Source organism: Triplophysa rosa, linkage group LG8 (genome assembly GCF_024868665.1).
Source record: "Triplophysa rosa linkage group LG8, Trosa_1v2, whole genome shotgun sequence".
NCBI lineage: Eukaryota > Metazoa > Chordata > Actinopteri > Cypriniformes > Nemacheilidae > Triplophysa > Triplophysa rosa.
In genome coordinates, this window is record NC_079897.1 from 13,144,453 (window position 1) to 13,162,505 (window position 18,053).

Sequence of the window (18,053 nt, forward strand, 5' to 3'; positions counted from 1 at the left end):
AACACAGTGACAGACAGACTGTATAAACTAAAATGTATGTTTAGACAGTAAAATATGATAAAAGTGTTTTATATGATCTCTTGTGAAGTTGGAGTTTTTGGTGAGAGTAAACCTGTTCTTCCTCTCTGTGCTTGAATCAAGTGAGCATGTAGAGCGTCTCTGTCTCTTACAGAACTGCAGTTTTGGGAATATCATTCGGAATGTCCTTTCTAATGTTGTCTCTGATTCTGCTCATTTGCTTCATTGGTCATTTCCTGGTAAGTGTTCATATGCAAAATATCATTTTTAGCAATTTTAGCGGGAGCAAATCAGACCCATAGTTTTACCCAAGACAATATGACAATATGTAGATGATTGTAATGCTGTTTGTTTTTTGTTCTTGTTATTTTTGAACGTGATAGGGATGTATTGTGCGGTGAAAGTTTAGATCTTTTTTTCTTTCAAGAAAATTCATTTTGGCTAAAGGCCATGTTTGTTCAATATTGTGATAGTTGTGTTCATTGAGCTCCCAGTCTGACTAGGTATCTTGGTTTTTAATTTCCTCAAAAGAAATGAGATAAAGAAACGCATCATGTAGTATCAGATGTGATATTTCCCACGGTGTACTAAATGCAATTAATCCTGCCTAATCACCTCATATAGTACTGCGCCGTATGTACTGTGTATGATTCAATACTGTATGTTGCATAATAAAATCATAACAGAATTATATTAAGACACAAGAGTTGAATGCTGTACATTAGATTCAGTTTATGAATAAAAGATTTTCGCCCTCCACTGAATATGTTCAAATGGTTCTCGCTGCTTTATTTCCCCGTGTGTTGACCAATAAACACCTTCCCTCTGTAGCACTGCAATAAGACAGCCTCCGCATCTTGGCTGTGGCTCCTCCGATCATCAGGAATCATCGCCAACAAGCCCTGGCCACGCATCACCCTCACCATGGCAACCACAGCCCTCATCCTGGTCATGGCTGTCTTCAATATGGTATGTCAACTGCAGTGAGCCAGGAAATTTCATATAAATATTTTAATGCATATGGTTGTACAAATGAGACATTGCCTGATTGGATCACACACATTTGCATTAGAGGTTTTCATTACAGTTGCCTGATTCGCGTTATAGCAGCCAGTTCTTGGCAGAGATGTGTGTCCATCTGCACATTGGCGGCACACGGCTGTTTGCCCTCCAAATTTGCCCATTTCACTTGTGGCATATGTCACTGTTTGTAAACAAGCTAAAAGAAGGCATTTTATTTTTGTGAATAACTGTATGAGGTATATAAATAAACCTCTAAAAAAGTAATGACCGAGAAATGTTCTGATATTGCTTCTGACGGTCATTATATTATATTATTATGTTATTTTTTATTTATTAAGCAGATAATAACCTAAAAATTACAGTTATTAAAATTATTTTATAATGTAATGATTTATATACAGTATTCATGTTTCTTTACAGGCACATTCTGATGTGTGATTTGTGTATTTGTCATTCAGAGCAATTTTTCTCTTGCAGTTCTTTGTCGAAGAGAACCTGCCCCCCACAGATGCAGTTTACAATAAATCAAACGAGACGTTTCTACACCCTGATGGACATCCCATATCTTACCTGGACAAGAACACCTTCTACCTTCCCGTGAGTTCACCAGCTTTGTCTGTCCTTCCTGTCATTTTTGATAAAAGCAAACATCAGTTTTTTATGGTTACACTGCGCACTTTTCAGAGGAACCACAAGAACATTTTGTGAGCATTTTTCTGACACGCACTATTAAATGTCAAATAAGGTAAACAATGTGCCTAAATTCAACAATATTCACCATGAATAAATCAGCTTGACTCCACATGTCAGTTTTAGGGATTTAATCTGGTAGAATCACCACATTTCAATTTGCAGAAAACTTTGCTCTGATGTCCTTAAATGTCCCATATGTTTTAATAAAATGTGCTGAAAAGGTGTTTCCGCTGTATTCAAATATGGTATATACTGTAATGTATAATTCATAATACAATGTGGCATGACTGCAATTCTCAAAAGACTTTATGTGCAGATTTTCTGAGAAGATAAGTTATTTTAAAAAACTTGAATAAGTTCCAGACTTGATCTTGATCTTACAGAGACAGAAATCTCTCAGACATGTAGCTTTGGGCAAATGCAAAGTCCCAGTGAAATTAAAAATGACCATTCTTCTTTTTTCAAGAAATATTGCAGCGTTTATAGTAAATAATTCAATTCAATTTTATTTATATAGCGCTTTTCACAATGTGCATTGTTCCAAAGCAGCTTTACAGGAGCAAATAAGAAAAACACAGAAAGGTAAAACACAGCACAGTGCATGGTGTTTGTAGACCAAGCAAGATCATTATAATAAATAATATCTAATTAATAAATAAATAAATGCAGTCTCCCGGTGAGCAAGCCAACACTGCACTGCTGTGGCAAGGAACCCAAACTCCAAAGATGAATAAATGGAGAAAAAAAAACCTTGGGAGAAACCAGGCTCAGCCGGGAGGGCCAGATCTCCTCTGACGTGTCATAGCTGCACTCAGTGACCCCGACCAAAGCCACCGAGCAACATCCACGAAGAACAGGGAGAGCCCACGAACTGTGACCCAGGAAGCCCCACTCGCCGAAACCGTGCAGGTCCAACCCGGTCCCATTCCGCGATCAACAACAAACAACAGAGGAACAACCAGGGAAAAATAGTAATGGCATAATTAACTTTATTCCTCTGTTGTCCGACATCGACCACAAAACAAGACCAACCAGACCAGACCCACACAGTCCCAACAAATGAAACGCCCCGAACCACAACCAACAAGCCCCCCCACTCCCTACAACACCCACCCAGCTACCTCCAATCAAAGTCACTGAGTGCAGCTATAACTTCAAACTGCTGTCATGTGATGTAAATTTAGCATTAAATAACAAGTATTGTAAATTTAGCATTTATGTGACAGGTAGTCCGTCTTTGCTCTCGGTTGGGGATGGAATTGTCTGAGCTGGGCCGGCCAGATGGTCGCCTTTTTCTTGGGTGGTGATGGAATTGCCTTGGATGGAGCTGGATGGTCAGTCAGTCCGCAGGCTCTCGCAGGAGGATGGCACGGGATTTTCCGATGTAGCTGGCGTAATCTCTAGTTGTGGATGGGCATATGACGTTCATCTGGGCCTGGCGGAATCTCTCCCTACCTCGGGATGGGCATCCCGAGGCGAGGGCAGAAACAGAAAGAGAATAATTAGCGTAGCTGCTGTTCATTAGCTATGTATTAGTGAATGCTTGGCTGAAAAGATGTGTCTTTAATCTAGATTTAAATTGGGAGAGTGTGTCTGACCCTCGAATAGTATCGGGGAGGCTATTCCAGAGTTTAGGTGCTACGTTTGAGAAAGCTCTACCCCCTTTGGTGGATTTAGTTATTCTAGGTGTTATCAAAAGTCTGGAGTTTTGAGATCTTAGAGAGCGTGATGGGTTGTGGTGTGGTAGAAGCTCTGTTATGTAGGTAGGGGCTAAACCGTTTAAGGCTTTATAAGTAATTAAAAGAACTTTAAAATCAATACGATACTTAATGGGTAACCAGTGAAGGGAAGGGTTGATAACATTGGGGTTATGTGATCGTATTTTCTGGACCTGGTTAGAACTCTGGCAGCTGCATTCTGAACTAACTGTAGTTCCCTTTCTGTCGGTCTCTCGACGTTGTGTCGAACCGACAGAATGGGGTTTGTCTTGAGAACCTATCATCTTCTGAGTATTTAGAAAAGGCCAATGAAAATTAGCGAATGAAATTTGCATGCCGGACTCCTCCCCGGATGTCCGGGTTGAGGGAAGCCGGCGTGCTCATTCATTCACCTTTTGTTCTTCAGAGCCTACGCATCTGCTGAGCTTATCTACGATCTTTGATGATCATTTTTCTGCTGGAATCTACGACGTGGACAGCGGATGGTCCCTTCCTGCAGTGACTCTCCCCTGGGTGTCTCGGCAGTTCCGGAGGTGTTCGAGCAAATTTCCTTTCTAAAAGAGCAAATTTCTCCAGCGTGTCATGTCCCGCTGTTCTCATGGGTGCAACACACTCATCGAGGAGGGGGACGGACACGATGCCTGCTTCCAGTACACTGGGGCAGACGTTGTGGATACGTCCTGCCCGCACTGCGGGCGGTGATGATTCAGACGTTGCGTCACGGGTGGCTGTGTTCCCACGGGACTCAGCCACCACCTCGTTTGCTCCCCGTTCCGTGGCGGAAGGACTACGGCCCTGCCGTCTGCTACGGCAAGCAGCGAGGGTGATATGAGGATTACTGTGAGCGATAATCCGCCAGCCACTGGCTCACGGACCGTTCACACCTCGTCTCGCTCGTTTGACCGTTCCCCAGGAGACGGTCCGCCGTCTTATTCCTCAATCACGTATTCGGACACGATGCGTGATGATGAGATGTCTCTTGCAGCATCGGGGGGTGACGTACTGCCATCCGACTCCGACGATTCCTCAGGCTCCCTCCCTCGGGGGGTCGAGCCCAGGAAGAAGCGGACGTCGAAATGTCAGCCATGCTTTCCCGGGCCGCCGTGAGTGTTGGGTTGCAGTGCCCGCACTGCCTCTCCCGGCGTTCGCGGCTGGCTACATGGCGCCTCGGGTTTGAGCACGGCTCCAAGCCGCGCCCGACCCCAGTGCCGTGTTTACCGGAAGTGCATGAGGAACTTTGCAAGACCTGGAACGCCCCTTCCGGCACGTTTCACGTCAAACAAAGTTCTGTCACCCTCTCTTCCCTCGAGGTTGAGACAGCTGGAGGATGCGTCGGTGTCCCCAGGTGGAATTGCCGCCGCGGTGCACTCGTGCCCGTAGGTGGCGGCCACCTGGGGGGGCTCGACCTAGACTCCCGTCCAAAGCATGTGGTGTCTCGGCATCTCTGGTGTCGAGAGTTTACATTGCGGCGGACCAGGCTGCCTCCTCTCTCCACGCTATGGCTCCTGCCAGGCCAGGGCGTTGAGAGAGCTCCACGAGGGTAAGACAGACCCAGCGCTTATGCAGGAACTCCGCTGTCATGGGATCACCTCAGGGGGATCGAGGCTACCATTGGGCCTGACCCCAGCCACAGCGCTGGTAGGTCGGATAGGGACGGTTCCTGCCCCGTCCCTCCATCTGCTGGCCCCCTCCGGGGGGCTAGCACCCACTTACTCTCAAAAAGGAGAGTTTCCTGTCTCTCTGGGTTACCTCAGCCGCTGTCACCCTCTGCACGACGGTGAACGGCAAACTCGACGTTGCGTCATGGCAAAGCGCAATGTCGAGTATAAACACCAGCCCTCAGCACTCTCAGTCAGTCAGTCAGACACTCTCAGTTGAGCTGCGCAGTCGCCAGCCAGGAAATATGGCAGAGCCGATCTCCTCCCCGGGGGGCCTCCCCTGGCAAGGAATCCGTACTGCTAGCCATCGAACCACCCTCCGCGGTGGCGATGAAGCAGATCAACCTCTAGTCCACTGTCACAGTTCTGGGAGCCCCCAGACTGTCAGGCGGGCTGAGGAAGACGATCCGTCTCGGCTACGCGATTCAGTCGCTACACGTCCGCCCAAGTTCCGGGACGTCCTTTTACCTCAGGCAGAGGCAGGGATGCCCCCGTACTTCGGGCGGAGGTCGCCTCCCTTCTGGTGAAGGGAGCGATCGAGCCCGTCCCACCGGCTGAGGTGTTCAGCGGGTTTTACAGCCCGTACTTCATTGTCCCTAAGAAAGGCGGAGGGTTGCGCCCTATCTTGGGTCTGTGTGTTCTGAACAGGCACCTACACTAGCTGCCTTTCAGGATGGTCACGCAGAAGCGCATCCTGGCGTCCGTCAGGCGTCAGGACTGGTTCATGGCAATCGACCTGAAGGACGCGTACTTTCATGTCTCGATCCTCCCTCGACATCGGCCCTTCCGACGGTTCGCGTTCGAGGGACGGGCATATCAGTACAGGGTCCTCCCCTTCTGTCTGTCCCTGTCTCCACGAGTCTTTACGAAGGTCGTGGAAGCCGCCCTCCTTCCCCGTTGGGAAGGAGGTGTACGGGTACTAACTATCTCGACGACTGGCTCAAGTTTGGGCACACTCTCGAGATCTGTGATGTACACACAGGGACCTGATGCTCCGGCACCTAGATCGGTGGGGCCACAGGTCAACTGAGATAAGAGCAAGCTCTCCCCGGGCAGAGCATCCTCTTTCTCGGTATGGAACTCGACTCTGTCCTCACGAGCGGCCCCGCTCACCCCCAAGGGGGGGGCGCGAGGACTAGCGCACCCGGTCAGTGTTGAACTGCCTGAGATCAGACAGTCAGCGGTCCCCCTGTAACAAGAGGCTCCTGGGATTCATGGCATCCTCGGCGGGGGTGGCCCCCCCTCGGGTCGATGCATATACGACCGCTCCAACACTGGCGGCAGAGTCAAGTTCCTTGGAGAGCGTGGCACACCTGCAGCAGGCGTTGGTCACACGCTTTTCTGCCGACACACCCTAAGGGGTGCCGTGTGCAACGGGCGAGCAGTGTCGGGGCGGTGGACGGGCCCCCGCCTGCGTTGGCATTCAACTGCCTAGAGTTGTGGGTTGTGCTACTTGCATTGAGGAACTTCCTCTCGTGCAGGGAAGCACGTGCTGGTCCGGTCGGACAGCACAGCTGCTGTGGCGTATTCTTCACTCACAGCAGCTAACATGACTCGCCCGACGCCTCCTCCTCTGGAGTCAGCAGGTGATCAGCTCCCTGCGAGCCACACACATCCCAGGCGTCCTGAACCAGACAGCCGATGTGCTCTCTCGTCAGTTGACACCTTGCGGAGAGTGGCGACTCCCTCCCCGCGCAGCCGGCTCATTTGGGGGCAGTTTGGCCAGGCACAGGTGGTCCTGTTGCCTCCCCGAACTCCTCCCATTGTCCGCTTGGGTACTCCCTGTCCGAGGACCCTCGGCACGGATGCCCTTGCGCACAGCTGGCCGCGGGACAAGCGGAAGTACGCTTCCCCCCAGTGAGCCTCATTGCACAGGGCCTGTGCAAGGCCAGGGAAGAGGAGCATCAAGTGGTACTAGTTACGCCCCTTTGGCCTAACCAGGACTTGGTTCTCGGAGCTGAGGCTCTGACAACAACTCCCCCCTGGCCGCTCCCCCTGGCGGACAGCTTCCCCAGGGGAAGGGGCACGTTACGGCATCCCAGGCAAAACCTGGTCTCCATGTCTGGACGGGACGAGGAGATCCTGAGTGACCCACCCCCAGTCCGGTTGGGACGTCACTCAGGCTAGGGCTTCGGCCACTGGGCGGCTATACGCCCATAGGTGGCGCCTCTTCTCGTCCTGGTGCTCTTCTCGGCGAGAAGACCCGCGGAGTTGCTCGGTCGGGTACGAGCTGTCCCGTCCTCAAGAGAGACGGGGGAGTAACCTCTCCCCCTCCACACTGGGAATGTATGTAGCCGCTACGGCCGCTCATCATGACCCAAGTGCTGGGTAGCCTCTGGGACAGCACGGCCTGGTCATTAGGTTCCTAAGGGGCGCGAGAGGGTGACCACCTTTCCGCGCTCCGTACCCTCTTGCGAACTAGGTGGCGGGCCTCAAGAGGCCCTGCTCCCTTCGAGCCTTTCGGAGTTACCGCTCTTTCTCAGTCTTGATAAAGACGGTGTTCCGCATTGCGCTCACCTCCAAGAGGGTAGGGGATCTGCAAGCACTCTCCGTGTCCGCAGATTGCCTAGAACTCGGGGCCGGGATTCTCACGTTATCTTGAGACCCCGCCCCGGCTACGTGCCCAAGGTTCCCACCACTCTCTCGAGAGACCAGGTGGTGAACCTGCAGGCGCTCCCCACCGGGGAGGAAGACCCAACCTATCCGTGCTTGTCCAGTACGCGCACGGCGCCTCTGCTTGGACCGCACGCAGAGCCCAGAAGCTCTGAGCAGCTCTTTGTCTGTTTCGGAGGTCAGCAGGAGGGCTGTCTCCAAACAGAGGCTGGCGCACTGGATCGTGGATGCCCTCGTTAGGGCATACCGATCTTTTTTCCTACCCATTGGGGGTGAGGCACACCCCTCGTGGCTGGCTCAGGGCGCCTCTCTGGCAGACATCTGCGGAGCTGCGGGTTGGGCTATGCCTAACAACTCCGTGAGGTTCTAATACCTACGCGCGGAACCGGTGTCAGCCCGCATCCTGGCAAGGTGTGGGACCGGCAGCCGGTAGGGCATACGCCTGCGGAAGCCCTTCCCCCTCCGGGGGGAGCAGTGGCGATCCCGCCTCACTTCTTTCCCCTCGGGTAAAGAACAGGCATTCCATCCATCACTAAGCACCCTTCCAGGGGACAGGCTGGGCAGAGCAGCCCTGCCCCCTTAGGCCGGGGAACAGTTGAGTTATCTCCCACATAGCTCTAACCGGACCTAGTGCTCCAGACGTGGTAACCCCCCCTCCGTGGGCTGTTCCGTCTGATGTATCCTCATGAATGGTTCCCACCTTGGCAACCCATGACCTCCCCAGGTGGACTCCCACCTTGCGGTTAACTCCTGCAGTCCGCACATTCCTCCCATGAGTTCTCCCCTGATGGTGAGACCATGTGGTGTCTCCACTAATTCCTCCCTACGGTAGGTAGTGGCCTCTGCAGCGTTTTTCCCCCCCAGGGGGGAATAATGCTTACCCAGTGGCCCGTACGGTGCCGGGCGGCTTCTCGCCATTTAGAGAATCAGGCCTCCGCCCGTGACGGCCGGCGTTAGGGGGCTTCCCAACTTTTTGTGGAAAGCTCTGGGTCCCCCTTCCTCTCCACTGGAAGGTCATAATTTCGCGCTAGCGTGTTCGTCTGACTCGCCCAGGCCAGTCAACGTCGCTCCGCAGAGATTGTGACGCGGCTCAGTGCTGTGGCGTTTTCCATAGGAACCCCATTCTGTCGGTTCGACACAACGTCGAGAGACCGACAGAAAGGGAACGTCTTGGTTACGGATGTAACCTCGGTTCCCTGATGGAGGGAACGAGACGTTGTGTCCCTCATGCCACAACACTGGCCGCCCACCCCAGCGGTCGGGGGAGGATGCTTTAGGCTCCTCAGACCAAAGGTGAATGAATGAGCACGCCGGCTTCCCTCTTATACCCGGACATCCGGGGAGGAGCCCGGCATGCAAATTTCATTCGCCAATTTTCATTGGCCTTTTCTAAATACTCAGAAGATGATAGGTTCTCAAGACAAACCCCATTCTGTCGGTTCGACACAACGTCTCGTTCCCTCCATCAGGGAACCGAGGTTACATCCGTAACCAAGACGTTACATCCGTAACCAAGATGTTTTACCCTCGGTGAATAACAATTTAAAACACAAGTCTTAAGATATAACAAGAATAAACGACGTATTAAGAATAAGTTTGAAAGAGCTCCGACTCAAACCACGCGCTCTCAGCAAACAGGAAGTAGCTTATCAATGTGGGTCATTTTCTTTTTAAAATTCATGTGCCCTCATATGAAAATGCACTTCTGCCCTGAGATGACTATCCATCTCAAATGACGTAAATTAGACGGCTTGGGCGGAGCATCAAAATGATTTACAACTCCTCCCCTTCAACTGTCAGTCTGCTGCTAGTTTCATTTAAAAATGCAACAGCTGTTTTTATACAGCCAATCAATTCGCAGTAAAAAACGTAAGCCATGCCCACTAATTTTCTCCTTTGAAATTCCTTTTCACTAGGAAATGCGTCAGAATACGGAAGTAAAAACGATCGCTACTTCCGGTTCACGGGGACTTTAACCTTTAAGAACAGCCCTTAGGCAACAGCACTCCAAATGTAACTGTTTAACTAGATATCATTTTCATCACAAGTATATGTTAGTACCATCACTTAAAAAAACATTATTTTAGGCTTTTACTGTATATATATTTATTTAAGATATTTAATGCTCACACTCCCTCAGGACAAAACAATAATACCTTAAGCAAATAACACATGATTTTGTATATATTAACTGTCAAAATATTAACCAATTTAATATATATACAGTATATATATATATATATATTATACTGTATATATGTAGGGGATTCAATGAGGAACAGTATTATTTAAACACTATTCTTCACCAAATTTGTAAGAATTGTCATGAGCTTTGATCACAATTATAAGTAATATATTCTCCACCACCCTTTGTAAGGGAAACAAATATCAGCCCAAATTGGGATGAATTTAATTGATTATGATTATTATACAAATTCATGATTTGGGGAAATCACTTAGCATTACGAGCAGGTAGCAAGAATCTGCATGTTTAGGGACTCCGGATTATGAGCATGAACTACAAACAACGTCACATGTGAAATAAAACAGTACTTTATTACCTAGACTAGACACATACAAATCTAACATATACACACATACAGTTTAGCATTGGAAGAAGGCTGAAGTTGAAGCAGAGAGAAGAACAGAGCATGGATTTATGGCAGTATTTGATATTCAGAAGATCAATAGCCTGAACAAAACATCAGTTCCCTTTCTGTCGGTCTCTCGACGTTGTGTCGAACCGACAGATGGGGTTCGTCCCTGAGAACCAATCGCTTCCTACTTCTTAGAAAAGGCCAATGAAAATTGCCGAATGAAATTTGCATGCCGGACTCCGCCCCCGGATATCCGGGTATAAAAGGGAGACGGCGTGCCTCATTCATTCACCTTTTTTTCTTCGGAGCTTTCGCTCATGATCAACAGACTTCACTTCAAGTAGCAACTACAAGACTGCCGGCTCTACGACGTGGTGCAGGGACTGTCCCTTCCTGCAGCGACTTCCCCTGGGCGTCTCGCGGTTCCAGAAGTGTTCGAGTTTCTTTCTCTAAAAGAGCAAATTTCTCCAGCGTGGCATGTCCCGCTGTTCTCGTGGGTGCAACACACTCATCGAGGAGGGGGACGACACGATGTCTGCTTCCAGTACGCTGGGGCAGATGTTGTGGATACGTCCTGCCCGCACTGCGGGGGTTGACGATTCAGACGTTGCGTCACGGGTGGCTGTGTTCCCACGGGACTCAGCCACCACCTCGTCTGCTTCCCGTTCCGTGACGGCAGGACTACGGCCCTGCCGCCCGCTACGGCGAGCAGCGAGGGTGATATGAGGATTACTGTGAGCGCTAATCCGTCAGCCACTGGCTCGCGGACCGTTCGCACCTCGTCTTGCTCGTCTGACCGTTCCCCATGAGACGGTCCGCCGTCTTATTCCTCAATCACGTATCGGACACGGTACGTGATGATGAGATGTCTGTTGCAGCATCGGAGGGTGACTTACTGGCATCAGACTCCGACGATTCCTTGAAGCTCCCTCCCTCGGGGGGTCGAGATCAGGAAGAAGCGGATGTCGAAATGTCAGCCATGCTTTCCCGGGCCGCCGGCATTGGGTTGCGGTGCACCGCACTGCCTCTCCCAACGCTCGCGTATACACGGTACATCGGGCTTGAGAGCGGCTCCAAGCCGCACTCGCCCTCAGTGCCGTGTTCCCCCGGAAGTGCATGAGGAACCTAGTACGACCTGGAACGCCCCCTTCGGCGCGTACACGTCAACTAGTTCCATCACCCTTTCTTCCCTCGATGGTGGGGCAGCTAGAGGATACGTCGATGTCCCCCAGGGGCTCGACCTAGACTCCCGTCCAAAGCACGTAGGCTTTTCGGCATCTGAGGTGTCGAGAGCTTACTCTGCTGCGGGCCAAGCTGTCCCCTCTCTCCATGCTATGGCCTTCCTGCAGGCCAATGCGCGGAGAGAGCTCCACGAGGGTAAGACCGACCCAGCGCTTATGCAGGAACTCCGCGGCTCACCGACCTCGCTCTCGGGCGACAAGGTGATCGCGCGGGCCCTGGGTCGGGCGATGTCCACACTTGTGGTCCAGGAGAGACACCTCTGGCTGAACCTTGCACAGGTGAGTAACCGCCGAGAAAGTCCGCTTTCTCGATGCACCCATCTCGCAAGGGGGGGCTGTTTGGTGATACTGTCGAGTCGACAGTTAGGGAGCAGACAGAGGATATCAAGTATGTCTCCCCAGCCGCGACTCGACCGCCCTCTGGCCGCCGAGATCCCGTGCACCGTCTGCTTCCCAGCAGCCCTGGTCCTCTTCGAGACATCGAAGAGGAGACCACCACCCCGTCAGCAGCCGCGGCAAAGCCAAAGCGGCCCTCATGGGAAGACCCCAGGGAGATCGAGAATACCTTCGGGCCCGACCCCAGCCATTCCATTGCTGGTGGTCGATCCGGGACGGTTCCTGCCCCTCCCAACAGCCCATTCTAAAGTTTTCTCCCTCTCTGGGCGTTTATCACAGCCGCTCTCACCCTCTACACGACGGTGTTCGGCAACTCGACGTTGCGTCAGGCAAGACCCAATGTCGAGGATAATCAGCAGCCTAAGCACTCTCAATCGACGGTGCTTGTGCCACATCATCGTCTGGGTATTATCACAGCCGCTCTCACCCTCTACACGACGGTGTTCGGCAACTCGACGTTGCGGCAAGACCCAATGTCGAGGATAATCATCAGCCTAAAGCGCATTTTTACTGTTCTGCGTAGGACCTACGCCGTACTGGCGTAGCCTACGTACGTAGACGACGCCGTCGTGAACATTTATGGTTCTGCGTTGAGAGTATGCGTCGTACTGCAATTACACCGCCGAAACGCTAGTTGGCTCTTTGTGTTTTCACGGGTTTGCTCTTCTTCGCCGATGTTTTGTGTGTATGCTAGTGTATGCAAACGACAATGGAGGCTGATCGCATCTTAATGGAGTTGGAGCTGATCGAAACAGAAAAATGTGTAATCCGTTATATTATTAACCTTACTTTCATGTTAGAAGTTAAACAGATGTTATATTAAACTTAGTCTTGTCCACATTTTGGATTTTTATGTGTGTTCATTTAGATATTGTTGAAAAAAAGTATACTTTTCAAAGGGGTGTACTCATTTACGCAGAGCACATACATAGATGTCAAAACTGTGTATTGAAATGATACCCTGATAGAATATCATATTTTGTCATGGACAACTCACCCTATTAATTGTTTAGTTAAAAATGAAACGAAATGCAACCAAGATCTGGAAGTGTCACAATTTTGTTCTTTATTTGCAAAAGAGTCAAAGAACAGAATATGTAAAAGTGCAAACTATGTATAGATGAGTATACAATGCAATATTAACACAAATATAAAACTTTCAAAAAACTAGTAACAATAAAAGGTAAAACAAAAAATAAAACTATGAAGCCAATAAAGTGCAAAAGATCGTGCACAGTGTTTATAAAGTGCGAAGTTCTTCATGTCTTTTGCTGACACTCTTCCAAACCGACGTTAGAGGAAATCTCTCTCCAAGAATTCGCCGCCATCTGACAGTCTTTATAGTCCGCCGAAGAGGAGTCATACAGATGCGTGCATTTCCGAACCTCTTCAATCAGACGCTCAGTACTTGGTCGATGTCGATGCTCGCCATGTTGTTCTTTTGTGGACTCTGAACTTGCCGGAAGAAGACGCCAGAAATGAATAGAAGGAAGTACGATGCTGCCAAACCGATCAATCACAGCGCTTGCGGTCCGCGTTGAGTTGACGCGTTGTTACATTTTTGGAGAGGTGCGCGTCAGACTACGGTGTAGGGTACGCACAGGGTACGCGCCTCTGCGTAGGCTACGCCGTAGGTTACGGCATAGGTCCTACGCAGAACCATAAACTGACCATAAGCACTCTCATTCGATGGTGCGTTGTGCTACATCATCTCCAGGCATGTAAAACTGCAGAGCCGATCTCCGCTCCGGGGGTCCCCCCCACAGCAAGGGATCCGCACTGCCAGCCATTGAACCACCCCCGGGAGGTCAATGAAGCAGAACGTACCCCTAGCCTCCCTGTCTCGGTCCCTGGGAGCCTGACAAGAGCTTCCCAAACCGTCACGGTGACTACGGGATACGGTCCATCTCGGCTACGTGATCCAACTCCCCAGACGCTCGGCCAAGTTTCGGGACATCCTCTTAACCTCAGCAGAGGCAAGGATGCCCCGTGCTTAGGGCCGAGGTCGCCACCCCTCTGGTGAGGAAGCGATCGTGCTCGTCCCTCTAGCCAAGATGTTCAACGGGTTTTACAACCCGTACATCATCGTCCCCAAAAGAGTGGGGGTCGCTAGATCTGCGTACCCTGAGCAGGCACCTACTCAAGCTGCCGTTCAAGATGCTCACGCAGAAGCGCATCCTGGCATCTATCAGATGTCAAGATGGATTCATGACAATCAACCTGAAGGACGCTTACTCTCATGTCTCAATTCTCCCTTGTCATCGCCCGTTCCTACGGTTAGCTTTCGAGGATCAGGCATATTAGTACAGAGTCCTTCCTTTCGGTCTGTCCCTGTCCCCACGAGTCTTCACGAAGATGCCGCCCTCACTCCCCTCAGGGAGAGAGGTGTGCGGGTACTAAACTATCTCGACGACTGGCTCATTTGACACACTCGTGAGATCTGTTATGTACACACAGGGACCTAGTGCTTCGGCACCTAGATCGATTGGGACCACAGGTCAACCAAAAAAGAGCAAGCTCTCCTCTGTACAAAGCATCCTCTTTTTTGGTATGGAAATCAACTCTGTCTCCATTACAGCGCGACTGCGCTCAGTCAGTGTTGAACTGCCTGGAATATTTCAAGCAGTCAGCGGGAAGAGGCTCCTGGGCACATGGCATCCTCGACGGTGGTGATATCCCTTGGGTTGATGCACATGAGACTGCTCCAACACTGGCTACAGAGTCGAGTTCCCTAGAGCGTGGCACACCGGCAGCAGGCAGATGGTGATTACGCTTTTCTGCGACACACCCTAACCCCTTTGTCTTCAATGACCTTTCTATGGACGGGGGTCCCTCTCGGGCAGGTCGAGACGCATCAGGGTCGACAGATGCCTCCCTGCAGGGTTGGGGTGCCGTGTGCAACGGGCACGCAGTGTCGGGCGATGGACAGGCCCCCGCCTGCGCAGGCATATCAACTGCCTAGAGTTGTTGGACGTGCTACCCGCACTGAAGGGGTTACAACCTCTCGTGCAGAACAAGCACGTGCTGGTCTGGTTGGACAGCACAGCTGCCGTAGCGTTTTAAACCACCAGGGTGGCGTTCGTTTACGGCAGCTAACACGACTCGCCCGACGCCTCCTCCTGTGGAGTCCGCAGGTGAGCAGATCCCTGTGAGCCACACATATCTCAGGCGACCTGAACCAGACAGCCGATGTGCTCTCTCGTCAGTTGACGCCTCGCGGAGAGTGGCGACTCCACCCCCGCGCAGCCAGCTCATTGGGTACAGTCCGGGCAGGCTCAGGTAGACCCCTTCGCCTCCCTGGACACCACCCATTGCCCGCTAAGGTACTCCCCGCCCAAGGCCCCCCTCGGCACGGATGCTCTAGCGCACAGCTGGCTGTGGGACAAGCGGAAGTACGTCTTCCCCCCAGTGAGCCTCATTGCAAAGACCCTGTGCAAGGTCAGGGAAGAGGAGCATCAAGTGTACTAGTTGCGCCATACTGGCCCAACCGGACTTGGTTCTCGGAGCTAATGCTCTTGACGACAGCTCCCTCCTGGCCGATTCCCCCGACGAAGGACCTGCTTTCCCAGGGGGAAGGGCATGTTATGGCATCACGGGCCAGACCTCTGGAACCTCCAGATCCTGAGTGGCCTACCCCCTGCGGCGGTTAAGACCATTCCTCAGGCTAGGGCTCTGGCCACTAGGTGACTATACGCATATAAGTGGTGCCTCTTCTCATCCTGGTGCTCTTCTTGAAGAGAAGCCCCGTGGAGTTGCTTGATCGGGTGGGTGCGGTCCTTCCAGAGACTCGAGAGTAATCTCTCCCCTTACACACTGAACGTGTATGGAGCCGCTATTGCCGCTCATCACGACTCAGTTGCTGGTAATCTCTAGGACAGCACAACCTGATCATTTGGTTCCTAAGGGGCGCGGGCGCCTCACCCGCGCTCCGTACCCTCTTGCGACCTTGATGCGGTCCTGGAGCCCCTCGGCGATGCCGCGCTTTTTCACCTCACGATGAAGACGGCTCTCCGGATGGCGCTCAAGTGGGTAGCGGACCTAAAAGCATTCTCCGTGTCCACAGATTGCCTAGAACTCGGGCCCGGTGATTCTCATGCTATCTTGAGACCCCGGCCCGGCTACGTGCCCAAAGTTCCCACCACTCCCCCTGCACCAGGTGGTGAACTTACAGGTGCTCCCCACCGGGGAGGAAGACCCAACCTCATCCGTGTTGTGTCCAGTACGCACATTGCGCCTCTGTTTGGACTGCACGCAGAGCCACAGAAGCTCTGAGCAGCTCTTTGTCTGTTTTGGAGATCAGCAGGGAAAGCTGTCTCAAACAGAGATTGGCGCACGAGATCATGGACGCCATAACTATGGCGTACCTGTCCTAAGATCGCCTACGCCAACTGGGTGAGAGCTCTCTCCACACGGAGTACAGCCTCCTCGTGGGCACTGGCTCGAGGCACCTCTCTGGCAGACATCTGCAGAGCTGTGGGTTGGGCTACACCCATCACCTTCGCGAGGTCCTACAGCCTCCGCGTAAAACCGGTATCGGCTCGAGTCTTGCAGGCATCAGGCAAGACTGGCGGCCGGTAGGGTGTACGCCGCCTATGACAGTACCTTCCCCCCTTTTTCCTAAGGGGGTCAGCGTACTAACTAGCCTCCCTTCTTCCCCCACTGGGTGAAGAACAGGCACTCCATCCATCACTAAGCAAGCACCTCCTGCGGGCAGGCTGGGCAGAGCAGCCCTGCCCCTTAGGCCGGGTATCTCCGGAGTTATTCGCAACATAGCTCTAACCGGACCTAGTGCAACCAGACGTTGCAACCCCCCAGTAGGGCGGTTCCGTCTGATGTATCCTCATGCTGGTTCCCACCTTGGTAACCCATGACCTCCTTAGGTGGACCTCCACCTCGCGGTTAACTCCTACAGTTTGCACTTTCTTCCCATGAGCTCTCCCCTATCGGTGAGACCATGTTGGTATCTCCACTAATCTCCTCCCTACGGTAGGAAGTGGTCTCTGTAGCTCATCCCCCATTTGAGGAAGTAGCGCTTACCCAGTGGCCTTACGGTACCGGGCGGCTTCTCGCTGTTAGAGAAACAAGGCCGCCGCCTGTGAGGCCTAAGGCAGGGGCCTTCCCACCTTTCAAGAAAGCTCTGGGACCCCCTACCTACCCACTGGTAGGTTACAATTTCGCGGTAGCGCTCACGGCTGACACGCCCAGGCCAGTCACCGTCGCTTCGCTAGAGATTGTGACAGGGCACAGTGTTATTGCGTTTTCCATAGGAACCCCATCTGTCAGCTCGACACAACGTCGAGAGACCGACAGAAAGGGAACGTCTCGGTTTACGGATGTAACCTCGGTTCCCTGATGGAGGGAACGAGATGTTGTGTCCTCCTTGCCACAACACGTGCTGTCCACTGCAGCAGTCATGAGAGGTCTCAGGCTCCTCAGAACTAAGGTGAATGAATGAGGCACGCCGTCTCCGTTTTATACCCGGATATCCGGGGGCGGAGTCCGGCATGCAATTTTCATTCGCCAATGTTCATTGGCCTTTTCTAAGAAGTCGGAAGCGATTGGTTCTCAGGGACGAACCCCATCTGTCGGCTCAACACAACGTCAACCTCAAACACTAAGAGACTCTTCTGGTGGTCTCCTTTAAACTGTAAGGATGTCACATCCTACAGACGTGACTGTCCCAATCAGGAGATGGCACCTTTGGAGGGAAAGTTAATTGTCTTTGTCTTCCATGTGGTGTTTTGCATGTGGAAGCTGATTGAATGTTCACTAAGAAAACTTCTAAGAGTTTAATAAAACTAATATGAAAAGAGTTACCAAGACACAACAAACATTAACATGTTTAACAAATGCGCCTCATAGACACCACAAACATGGTCTACATATCATCTTGGTTAAATGAGTTACTACAAATCTAATAATTCTAGTAGTTATACACACATTCATTCAAACTACTTTGAGTTTAAGACAGACATAAAAACAAGAACATCAATACATGGAAAGGTTATAAATGAATATACATACACATTTCTATAGAGATGTATTTAGGATTGTATGTCTGTCCCCAAAGTGAGTTAAGAGAGTTCATCTCCCTAC

At 51.4% G+C, this 18,053-nt stretch overlaps 1 protein-coding gene across 6 annotated transcripts in view; it reads left to right on the top strand.

Annotated features, from left to right (window-relative positions):
• adcy2a (adenylate cyclase 2a) overlaps positions 1 to 18,053 on the top strand; it is a 157,658-nt gene that overhangs the window by 130,538 nt on the left and 9,067 nt on the right. For all 6 annotated transcript variants that reach the window (XM_057339805.1, XM_057339806.1, XM_057339804.1 and 3 more), the window contains 3 exons: positions 173 to 257; positions 850 to 987; positions 1,519 to 1,638. In XM_057339805.1, coding sequence (XP_057195788.1) covers positions 173 to 257; positions 850 to 987; positions 1,519 to 1,638 — 343 coding nt within the window. The remainder of the gene's footprint in view (positions 1 to 172; positions 258 to 849; positions 988 to 1,518; positions 1,639 to 18,053) is intronic.